This window comes from Pelmatolapia mariae, linkage group LG15 (genome assembly GCF_036321145.2).
Source record: "Pelmatolapia mariae isolate MD_Pm_ZW linkage group LG15, Pm_UMD_F_2, whole genome shotgun sequence".
NCBI lineage: Eukaryota > Metazoa > Chordata > Actinopteri > Cichliformes > Cichlidae > Pelmatolapia > Pelmatolapia mariae.
This window is the reverse complement of record NC_086240.1, coordinates 28,012,945-28,025,448: the sequence shown is the minus strand read 5'-3', so window position 1 is coordinate 28,025,448 and position 12,504 is coordinate 28,012,945. Positions and strand designations below refer to the sequence as shown.

General features: G+C 43.4%; 1 protein-coding gene across 2 annotated transcripts in view; it reads left to right on the top strand.

The window, feature by feature from the left end:
• LOC134643769 (kinesin-like protein KIF26A) overlaps positions 1-12,504 on the top strand; it is a 91,122-nt gene that overhangs the window by 31,094 nt on the left and 47,524 nt on the right. For both annotated transcript variants that reach the window (XR_010096399.1, XM_063496311.1), the window contains exons 6-9: positions 7,182-7,364; positions 10,107-10,200; positions 10,285-10,547; positions 11,700-11,883. Coding sequence is in view for 1 of the 2 variants with exons in the window: in XM_063496311.1 (XP_063352381.1) it covers positions 7,182-7,364; positions 10,107-10,200; positions 10,285-10,547; positions 11,700-11,883 (724 nt within the window). In the remaining variant the exon portion in view is untranslated. The remainder of the gene's footprint in view (positions 1-7,181; positions 7,365-10,106; positions 10,201-10,284; positions 10,548-11,699; positions 11,884-12,504) is intronic.

The following is a 12,504-nucleotide window of genomic DNA, read 5'->3' as shown; positions in this document are numbered from 1 at the left end:
ATAATCCAGGCAGCCATTGATTTTAATTGAGCTGCTCAGTAGTACATTCTGAAGTTAGGCAACTTGAGGCCCCCTTTTTCTTTTCCAGACATTAACATTTTGAGTCTGACCCTTGGTTGTTTATTCTGCCAGATAAATTTAGATGTGATGCTTTCTAATAATTTTAATTCAGACTGTGGGATCAAAATGGGTAGGTTCTGAAATAGGAATAATAGGCGTGGAAGAATATTCATCCTTATACATTCAATCCTCCCCATAAAAGTGAGTGGGAGTAGGTTCCATCTGTCCAAGTCCCCCTTAATCTCCTTGAACAACCGATCATAATTGAGTGCAAGTAACTGATTGGTTTTAGGAGTAATAATTACCCCCAAGTATCTGAAGCCCTGTTTGGAGTGTCTAAAAGATACAAGATGATCTAGCTGTGTGGGCCAGTTGCCAACAATCATTAACGCCTCAGATTTATTTGTATTTATTTTATAACCTGACACTGTACCATAATCTTTAAGGTTGCAGAATATCATCTGTGAAAAGTGACAGCTTATGTTGTGTATTGGTTTCATCTCTACTTCCTTGTATGAGAGGGTTAGATCTAATCAGTTCAGCTAACAGTTCAATACTGAGAGCAAATAAGGACGGCGATAACGCTTCACCCTGTCTAGTGCCACGGCCTAGAGAGAAAAAGTCAGAGCAGTGGCCATTAACCCTTACCCGAGACTTGGGATTTTTATATAGTGTTTGGACCCATGAGATAAAAGTCTCATTGAAGCCCATGTGCCTGAGAGTCTGTTGCAGGAAGTCCCAATCTACCCGGTCAAAGGCCTTTTCCGCATCCAGGCTAAAGAACATTGATGAGGTGTCCCTTTCCTGTGCCATAATCTGAAGATTGAGGGCCCTTCTAACATTATCTGAACCTTGCCAATGGGAAATAAAACCTGTTTGGTCAGGTTTCACTAGTTTTTTGATATGTTTTTGGATTCCAATTGCAATAATGGCTGTAAGAATGTTTAAATCAACACAAAGCAGGCTGATAGGGCGATAAGACATGCATAAAGTCGGGTCCTTGCTTTCTTTGTGGATGACACTAATAATAGCTTCAGACCATGACTGGGGGGGATCACCTTTAAATAACGCATAATTATAAACTTTGCATAACAATGGTGTTAGCTCTTTTTCAAAAAATTTGTAATACTCCCCAGGCAGGCCATCCACTCTGGGAGACTTGTTGTTTTTCAGTTTTCCAATACTGTTTTTTATTTCTTCAATGGTGATTGGATTTGTTATTAGTTCAGCCTATTCCTGAGACAGTTTACTAAGATTGATCGGGTTAAGAAATTGTTCAATCTTTTCAATTTTATTTGGGACATTTTCTTCTTTATATAATTCCTGATAATACAGAGAAAATGCTTTTGCAACTTCCTTAGGTTGGCACACAATTTTTCTGGAGTTTGGACATTTGATTTTATGAACAACCCTACTTGATTGCTCTTTACGCAGCTGAAATGCCAGCAGTCGGCTTGCCCGATTGCCGTGTTGGTAGTACTTTTGATTAGCAAAGCGTAGTTGTCCCTCCGCCTTATACATTAGTAAATCATCCAACTTTTGCTTCTGCTCTTTTAATGAGTTCAAAGTCCCAGTGTCTTTAGTTACCTGATAGGCTTTTTCTAATTTCTTAATTTTGTTTTCTAGTTCTGTTTGTTCTGCTAGTCTCTCTTTTTTCAGTCTTGATGAAACTGCTATAATATTACCTCTCAGATAATTTTTGGCACTCTCCCACAAGATTGAAGGGGACACCTCATTATTATCATTGAATTGAATATATTCAGTCAGACTCTTTTGAAGTTCTTGTCGAGTTGTTTCATTATTCAAGATAGATACATTGGCTCTCCAATATTTAAAATGATTGTTTGGATTCATTCTTAATTTCAGACAAACCGGGGCGTGATCAGAGATAGTGATTGCTTCTATGCTACACTGACTAGCCCTATAAAGGTCCGTCTTAGGCATTAAAAACATATCTATCCTTGAATGGCTGCGATGTACATGTGAATAAAAAGTAAAATCTTTTTCTTGGGGTGCAACTGGTGCCACACATCCACTAGGCCCAATTCCTTAATCATTGTATTTAAACTACAAGATTTTTTGGATTTGGGGCCATTGTGTGCCGGGAGTCTGTCGACAGCTGCTTTCAAAATACAATTGAAATCACCTCCCACCAAGATCATTCCTTCAGATTTTTCTGCTATTAATGATGCAATATTCTTGAAGAAATTTGGACAGTCCTCGTTTGGTGCATATAAATTTAGTAAAGTAATTTTAGACTTCCCTACAGAGCCAATCACCATTACATAGCGCCCCTCCCTATCCGCAAATGTTTTTTCATGGTGGAAATATGTTGACCGGTTAACAAGAATTGCAACTCCTCTTTTTCTCCCATCCTGATAAGTAGAGCTATATTGCTGTTCAACCCACTCTCTCCTCAACTTCCTGTGTTCCTTTTCAGAGAGATGAGTCTCCTGGAGCATTGCTATGGAGCACTTAAGGTTTTTCAGTTGGTTCAGTATCTTTTTCCTTTTAATTGGACTATTCAAACCCTTTACGTTATACGAGACGCAAATTAGATCCTTCATATCTCAGACTCAGATCCTGTACAGACAAAACTAAATTATTATACTCAATGAAATAGTGGTCCACAATTGGTCTCAGGCCAAGATAAACAAAAACATTCAGAATTAAACAAACAAAGAACATTAAGAACAGAAGCTTCCACGTACCCGACTGGATTAATAACAACCTGAGTAATCCAGTCCCCAGTGTATCCTGGGCGGAGGGTGGTGACGAGTCCTCCGAGGGGGAAAAACACAATGTGTTACTTTGTCGCTGTTGCCCGCTCGCAGAGCGGCTCATTGCGGCTATATACAGTCAGGTCCATAAATATTGGGACATCGACACAATTCTAACATTTTTGGCTCTATACACCACCACAATGGATTCCAAATGAAACGAACAAGACATGCTTTAACTGCAGACTGCCAGCTTTTATTTGAGGATATTTACATCCAAATCAGGTGAACAGTATAGGAATTATGACAGTTTGTATATGTGCCTCCCACTTCTTAAGGGACCAAAAGTAATGGGACAATTGGCTTCTCAGCTGTTCCATGGCCAGGTGTGTGTTATTCCCTCATTACCCCAATTACAATGAACAAATAAAAGGTCCAGAGTTCATTTCAAGTGTGCTGTTTGCTTTTTGAACCTGTTGCTGTCAACTGCCAGGATGAGATCCAAAGAGCTGTCACTACCAGTGAAGCAAGCCATCATTAGGCTGAAAAAAACAAAACAAACCCATCAGAGAGATTGCAAAAACATCAGGCGTGGCCAAAACAACTGTTTGGAACATTCTCAAAAAGAAGGAACGCACTGGTGAGCTCAGCAACACCAAAAAACTAGGAAGACCACGGGACACAACTGTGGTGGATGACCGAAGAATCCTTTCCCTGGTGAAGAAAACACCCTTCACAACAGTTGGCCAGATCAAGAACACTCTCTAGGAGGCAGGTGTATGTGCGTCAGAGTCAACAATCAAGAGAAGACTCCACCAGTGTGAATACAGAGGGTTCACCACAAGATGTAAACCTTTGGTGAGCCCCAAAAACAGGCAGGCCAGATTAGAGTTTGCCAAACGACATCTGAAAAAGCCGTCGCAGTTCTGGAACAACATCCTATGGACAGATGAGACCAACATCAACTTGTACCAGAGTGATGGGAAGAGAAGAGTATGGAGAAGGAAAGGAACTGCTCATGATCCTAAGCATACCACCTCATCAGTGAAGCATTGTGGTGGAAGTGTCATGGCGTGGGCATGTATGGCTGCCAGTGGAACTGGTTCTCTTGTATTTATTGATGATGTGACTGCTGACAAAAGCAGCACAATGAATTCTGAAGTGTTTCGTGCAATATTATCTGCTCATATTCAGACAAATGCTTCAAAACTCATTGGACGGCGCTTCACAGTGCATGTGGACAACGACCCAAAGCATACTGCAAAAGCAACCAAAGAGTTTTTGAAGGGAAAGAAGTGGACTGTTTTGCAGTGGCCAAGTCAATCACCTGACCTGAATCCGATTGAGCATGTATTTCACTTGCTGAAGACAAAACTGAAGGGAAAATACCCCAAGAACAAGCAGGAACTGAAGACTGTTGCAGTAGAGGCCTGGCAGAGCATCACCAGGGATGAAACCCGGCGTCTGGTGATGTCTATGTGTTCCAGACTTCAGGCTGTGATTGACTGTAAAGGATTTGCAACCAAGTATTAAAAAATGAATGTTTGATTTATGGTTCTTATTCTGTCCCATTACTTTTGGTCCCTCAAGAAGTGGGAGGCACATTTGCAAACTGTTGTAATTCCTACACCGTTCACCTGATTTGGATGTAAATACCCTCAAATAAAAGCTGACACTCTGCAGTTAAAGCATGTCTTGTTCGTTTCATTTGGAATCCATTGTGGTGGTGTATGGAGCCAAAAATGTTAGAATTGTGTCGATGTCCCAATATTTATGGACCTGACTGTAAGTGGGGAAGTTGGTATCCACTCGTGTGCGCACTTTCCATCCATTGTACAAAACTTTGTTATCTTTTCCTAATATTTATGCCCAAGAAAAACTAAAATGAACTCGGCGGGAGTAATATCTCAGTCCTCCATAAAGAAAGTTTTCATTTCGCCAAAGGAGAGGGTCACACCTGCCCTAGTTCCCTTGGCTGACCATCGGCACCGGGACAGCTCCGTTTCCATGGACTCCCTCTGGTCGACTCACACTTGTATCCCCATCTCTTGAAGCGTCGGCCGGGCGTCCGTCAAGCTTGGGAACGTCTTCTCACCACCATCCTTGAACAGTCTCAGTTTTGCTGGAAACACATACTTGGCTCTGATGTTTTTCAGCTTTAATTGCTTTACCGCATCTCGTACCAGAGCCCTCCTCTTTTGCATGTCCGGGGAAAAATCATGGTCAAAATATATCTGCGTGCCCTTATATAAGACACGCTTCTGATCCCAGGCTTGTCGTAGAATGGTCTCTTTCACAGAGAAGTCCCAGAATCTGACCACCAGTGAGCGCGGTGCTGCGTCGGAGTTCTTAGGTTTAGCAGTGAGGGCTCTGTGTGCTCGCTCTATTCCAATGTTAAGATCAGAGGGAAGTTGAAGAGTTGATTTACACAGCTCTAGCACAAACAACTTAACATCTCTCCCCTCACTCCCTTCTGGAACACAATAGATCCTCAGGTTGTTTCGCCTTAGTCTATTTTGCATGTCCTCGCATCATGCAGTGAGATCCATTTCTCTATGCAACAAGTACCGGAGGGCTCGTTCATGACGCCTGGTGGAGTCTTCGTTGTCACCGATATGCGCCTCCATCTCCATTGTTCTGTTTTCCAGCTTTGCCATATCTTCTCTCAGATTCTTGAAAGACGCCTCCCGTCTCGTCAGAGCTTGCTGTGTTTCCATATGCCCGTCTTTGTTATCTTTTCTTATCTTCTCCAGTTCTGCTAGTATCTTCGTATCTGCATCACGAGTGCTAGCAGTAGCATTAGCATCTGCATTCGAGGACAAAGTTAGTTGCTTCAAATGCTCGCCTTTATCTTTATTTTGATCCTGTTTGCTGGATCCCTTGCCTCTCAGGGACGATGCCATGCTGGTTAGAATGGAAATTGCCGAGTTTTAAAAACTGTAGTCAGGAGTAATGTATTAATCTGGACGGAGCTCATTCCTTATGCTGCTTGACTAGATCATGGCGTCACCGGAAGCCATACATATCCATATTTTTATATCTTTAAAAAGAAAGATGACACTTGTGAGACTTTATCAGAGGTGTAAGCATCACAGCAAATGCCTTTGTGTCAAAGTAACAAAGCAAAAACACAGAAAAACATGAAGGAGAATTTCATGGCCCGTCTTTTTATAGCAGATAACCACCTTAAAAATATTCTGCAGTAGAACAAAAACAGAAGAAAACCATGAATCAACATATGAACATTACCTGATGCTGCTGAAGTGCAAGAAAGCAAAGTTACAGAGGTTTAATTAGAGACACAGCTAAGTGTTTTGCAGTTTCACATAATTTTAAAAAGTTAACATTTCTTCAGTATTGAACAGAAGAAATGAGGCTTTCTTGTCAGATGTCAGTTAAATTATAAAAAAAAAAAAAAAAAAACAGCGGCCGATAGCGCTGTACATAACGGTAGACTTGTGCGTAATAAGCAAGCAAATAATGCAAAAAACAGAGATATTTAGATGGGAAAGTGTTTTTGAAGTGCACTGAGAGAGAGAGAGCTGTGCATGTAGTGTCATTTTACTGTGGTGGAAGCAAAACAGCAAAAGAGAGAATTCATGACGATGTTTATGTGAAGCGAAATGTGAAGCGAAATGTGAAGCGTAGTTTGGATCTTCTTTTGCGGCTGGTTCAGTCAAATTTGGTTGGAGGGACAAAGCCTATAGCTTCATAATCTAGCGCAAAAAAAAGACGTAAACACAATGCACACACCCGCCAATGCATCAGAATCTGTGAGCTGTCGGCTTTCAGCCCCGACGGCGTGTCTGTGTACATGCAGTCAGGTGAGAATGCCGACAACTCACAGATTCTGATCTGTCGGCGGGTCCAGGTTTTGTGTTTAGGTCTTTGTGCAGAATCCGTGCACCTGCTCTCATTTACGTTTTTAGCTGATGGGTCATTGTCAAATTTTTGTTTAACCTAAGAGTCTGGCATTTCGGGCAAAATAAATTTATATTTAAACTTATATTCATTCAAGATTTTAATGAATTGATATTGCATTATTCAAGCTAGAATCAATTTTAATCGGAAAATCGATAATCAAAACCCACCCCTAGTGCCGAGTGACTGGAACACATAAAATTAGCTGTGACTGGATCAGATGGTGACTTTCAAGCTGCTTCCTGTCTGTATCTGCGGTGACAGAGGAGCTGGCTCACAGAGATATCTCTGAACGCTTGTACCCGAGATAACGAACGGCTGCAGGCGAAGCAAAAGTGGTCACGTTCAGGCCAAGCATCTATCACTGTCTGAGCGCCTCTGGCTTAGTTTAACGTTTCATGATGCAACTCCATTGTCCAGCCAGAGACGTGATGAACGCAGCAGCCTTCTCTGTGCTTCCTGCTTCCTGTCTGTCCTCAGGTCAGAGTCATGGTCCGGATCTGTTCGGTCCAGGGTGAGTCCTCGGAGTCCATGTCCTTCCTGAAGGTTGACGGCAGGAAGAAGCAGCTCACGCTGTGTGAGACATCGGCCCAGAGACGGTCCTCAGCCTCAGCGCCAAAGACCTTCACCTTTGATGCCATCTTCTCGCAGGACTCCTCACAGGTGAGTTCTCCAGCAGCAGGAACTTTACCATATCTTCTTCCGGGGATTAGTGTGGGTAACGTTACAGCTGGTTCATTTAGCTGCAGAGACCTGCTGCTGGTGACGCAGAATGAACAGTTTAAAGTGAAACTTTCAGAGTTTTCTGAATAAAAATCTAAATTCAGGGCGCGCACGAAGGTTTGAGCTCTTCATCAGCGACGTGTCAGCACGCTGTTTACCCACAGAGAGCAACGACAGCAGCAGACAGATCACAGCGCTGTGTGTGTGTGTGTGTGTCAGTGCAGAGTGTTTGTATCTGTGATGTGACATAAACCTGCAGATAGATTCATAAAAACATGTTTAGGATGTTCAGTTTTCAGCTCCTCCAAACAAACAACATGGCACTCAGCATCATCGCGCCTGCTGGGCTGCAGGCTCTCTCTTCTTAGACACCTGACTGCATCGGTGATATAATGGTTTCATGTTTAACACGAGTTTTATGAGAGAATTAGAGAAAACACCTGGGTCAGTGTGGAGTCCACGCTCAGGTGTCTGACTGCTGGACAAAGTGCACCATTAAGAGACTTCCTTGGGGGTTACTCCGGGAAATTCAGTTTTCAGTAGCACAACACCGACGGAAGTTGCATGTTACAGATACAATAAAGGGGAATGAGAGTAAGGATATGAGCATAAATATACCATATATACACATATATAAATACAGAATATATAATAAGGATAAATAGGAATACCAGTGGATTGCACATTTGAGTGAGTCGATTGCACAGTGATTATTGCACAGTCGTATGTAAGAAAAAAAATATTGCAAATATTGCACAGTGAAAAAAAGCACTACAGCTCAGTTGTTCCCGCCGTCCTTTGTCCTCCTGTTTCCCCTCCCTCTCCCTTCCAACGAGGAGTTAAACAGTTTGATGGTGTGTGGGACAAAGGAGTCTTTAAGTCTGTTGGTTCTTGACTTTGGGAGAAGCAACCTGTCGCTGAATAGGCTCCTCTGATTATTTACAACCGTGTGCAGAAAATGCTCAGCATTGTCCATAATGTCTAGCAGTTTCTTTAATGTCCTTTTCTCTGCCACTGTCACCAGAGTGTCCAGCTTCATGCTGACCACAGAGCCAGCCTTCCTAATTAGTTTTTCCAGCCTGGATGAGTCCTTTTTTGCTGTGCTGCTCCCCCAGCACACCACAGCATAGAACAGTGCTCCGGCAACCACCGACTGGTAAAACATCCTCAGGAGCTTCCTGCAGATGTTAAAAGACCTCAGCCTCCTGAGGAAGTACAGTCTGCTTTGGCCTTTTTTATACAGGTTGCATGACCAGTCCAATTTGTTGTCCACCCAGAGCCCGAGGTACTTGTATGTGTTGACCACCTCCACCTCTTCTCCCTCTATATGAAATGGCAGTGGACCTGGTCTGGACCTCCCGAAGTCCACAACAAGTTCCTTGGTCTTTGAGGTGTTGAGTTGCAGATGGTTTGTATGACTCCATGTGACAAAGTTGCTCACCAGACTCCTGTACTCCTCTTCCTGATCATCCCAGGTACACCCCAAGATGGCCATGTCGTTTGCAAACTTTTGAATATGGCATAATTCAGAGTTATAGCAGAAGTCAGAGGTGTACAGGGTGAAGAGAAGAGGGGACAGCACAGTTCCCTGTGGTTCCCCTGTGCTGCTGACCACAGTGTCAGACGTGATGTCCTTCAGCCTGACGTACTGTGGTCTGTCAGTGAGGTAGTTGGAGATCCAAGCGACCAGGCAGGGGTCCACCTGCATCCTGTTCAGTTTCTCCTGGAGCAGACAGGGCCGGATTGTATTTAAGGCACTAGAAAAGTCAAGTACTCAAACTCCATCAAAGTAATCAAGTAATAGATATACAACAACTGTTTTTAGTTTGTTTGTTTTTTAATCAGAACTCTTCCTGTAATTCTACACATTTATGTATTCCTGCTGATGATTTCTTTCGTTTATTGAGCTGTCTCTTTTTTTACCTCCTAAATCAACATGGTAATGAACGCTGAACACTCATTTGGTTTAAAATCGTCTGGAAGCCCTAGATTTTTACAAATTCTCTTATTTCCATCTTGCGTTCAGTGTGATATGAATGTTATATGTGCAGCCATCATCTTAGAAAAAAAACAGCAGCACTGAGCGTGCTCAGACACATCATTCACTGCCATTCATATCTTGAATTTACTGCTGTGTGCCACAAATCACCAGATTAACCAGTTTCTGCCGCTTTTATCTCTAAGACTATTTTACTGTTAGATTTTATCATTGTCTCATCTGATATCGTCTCTGATTGGAGAAGGTGGAGGTCACAGGGAGCAGAAAGCCACAACAGAGAAAGTTGATAACCACAGTGATGATACCCATGATCTCTGACTGAGGTTCCAGGTTTAGTTGAGTTAGTTAACTCAGAGGAAGCCTGGATATGTTGAACTTCCTTTGTAGGACACCCCTCAGGTGTGTAAGCTCGGCTTTAAAGTCAAGGCATCCACATGGGGTAGGATTCACTTTGTCGCTTACAGCTGGTCCTAAGTGACTTTTCCTGCTCTGGTTACCTGCAGTAGGTCACATACCTGCCATGCTCTTACTGGCGTGTCAGCAGCGTGTTTCGGTACACCAAGTGCTCCAACATCTCTGACCTAAAACTTTTCATAAATACTGTACTGTGTTTATTATTATGTATGAGGCGCTGTGACAGTGGCAGCGCTCTAAGGTAATTGCTGGCTTCTCTCTCCTGATAGGCTGAGGTGTGTTCAGGAACGGTGGCAGAGGTCATCCAGTCGGTGGTGAATGGCGCGGACGGCTGCATCTTCTGCTTCGGGCATGCTCACCTGGGTAACCACATGATACGCCACCCACGCACACAAAGACATAATTCTGAAAAGTCATGTGATTGTTGAGTTGACCCTGCCTCCACAGGTAAGACGTACACCATGATTGGTCGGGACTGCTCCACCCAGAGCCTGGGCGTGGCTCCAACGGCGATCTCCTGGCTGTTCAAGGTGATCGAGGAGCGGAAGGAAAAGTCCGGAGCTTGTTTCTCCGTCAGAGTGTCGGCCGTGGAGATCTCCGGTCGCGAGGAGACGCTCACCGACCTCCTGGCCGAACTGGCAGCGGCAGGGCACCAGGAGGCACCGGGCCCAGCTGTGTTGTTGAGAGAAGATCCCATCTGTGGATCCCAGGTACAGGAAACAACTCGCACTTTGAGCACTTTTTAACCAATCACACAAACTGGCCTCTGATATAAATCGAGGACTGTGATTATATGATATATAACCAATGATTACAGCTCAACATGATATCCAATATGTTCATCCAGTCATCCGGGCCACTCATGCCGTTCCCTTTCCAAAAAACCTTGCCATCTCCTCTCCTGAGTCCTTTCCTTCTCTTTGTCTGTCCCTGACCTACTCACTGAACTCCTGTTCACTCTAGAGACTTCTTCACTGTTGACATCTGTCCAATTAATCCTGACCTTCCTCCTCCTACTCGTTCAGTTTGTTTTATCTCCCCGGGCTCCTTCTATCTGTGCTCACTTTAATTTTCTTTCTCTTTTTCTCCTCTCATGCAGACAACCTTCCTTTTTTTTCCTTTATCAAACCTCATTCTGTCGTACTTTAACTTTTATCTCGTTCATTTTCTCTCTAAGAGGAAAGAAGGATTTCTACTTTGAGCCAGAAGAACATCACAGAGCTGCAGATGGCAGGAAGATGATCACAGTCTGGTTTCTGTGCTGCAGAATGATTTAAAGCTTGAAAAAAGTTAAATAATAATTTGTACAATTACACTCCAACATTTGCTTTCAAGACATTTGCTTTCAAGACGCACACATTTGCATGGGATGATAGTGTTGTTTTCTCTTTCAAGGTAACATAAAATGGTCCAAGAAGGAATGCACAAGTTTCGAATTTGATACCACAGGAGATCCTTTCTTAACTAGGTGATAAACAATTGTGCTCTTCTTTGTGGGGTAAACTCTTGGCGGTGTCTGTGCCTGATTCAAAGATGCTGATGTGTTTTAATCGTGCCTGATGTTAAACTGAGTCAAGGAGAAAGACATCAATATCGGATAAATACAGCTTCCATCAGGGTCATAGCTCAGTGAAATCTGAATGTGAATCCATCCATCCTCTTCCCCCTGTCCTGTGGTGGCTCACAGACTCTGTGCATATAAATCTAAGTTGGATTTACATGCACAGAGAAGAAGAGCTCTTTCATACTGCAGGATCTTCATCATGTACACCTGCAAGCAGAAGCTGAAAACATGGACTTTCACATTCTGTGCAGCCACCTCAGTCCCAGCTTATCTGCATCTCATTAGCTCTTTCTATCAGCTGCAGAACCAGATGGAGCTTCGGGCAAGCAGTGCTGAGCGAGCAGCATCCTTCCTGGACGCCGCCCTGGCAGCGAGGAAGAGCAGCCAAATGCCGAACGACCAGGAAGTCCGAAGGAACTCCCACTTCCTGTTTACCCTGCACCTCTACCAGGAGAGGCTGGACAAGAGCAACAAGGCAGCCAGTGAGTGTGTGCGTGGTCGTAACTGATATTTTGCCAGAATTATTAAAAGTTGCTGTGATGTTAAAACTCTACTCATATTTGTGGACCAGTCTCTCAGATTCTTCCTCTTTTCAGTATGTTTGTTATCAGGAAGCAGAACCTCAAGCAATAAAACCTAAACCCTTTAAAATTCACACTTGAGATCACTGAGGGAACTGATAGTATACCAGGAACATACACCTCACTCGTCTGACACCTGTTGGTTTGTGGACTCCACGTTTTTTAAGGCTGTGACTAACCAAAGAGAACACTGATGGCAGGTTAAGCAGATAGATGATGGACTAATGCTCTACATGGTTCACTTCTGACACGGTGTCAGACAAGTAACTGGACATGCTCAGATGAAATGGCTGAGAGATTCAGGCTGGGTGGAGCTCTCTGAGTTTGTGCCTCCATGGTTAGCGTTAGCATTGTGCTTGGTCTCCCCTCCTGTTGAGATGTTCACAGACGTTTCTGAAGGTGCAAGCAAGGTTGGTGCTGAGTGTGAGGAGTGGAGGGCAGCGATTCATTCTATACAAACTGTGGATCTGGGTAAAAGAAGGGCGCTTTGAAGAGAAACTGGTTCTCAGCATGTCACAGAAA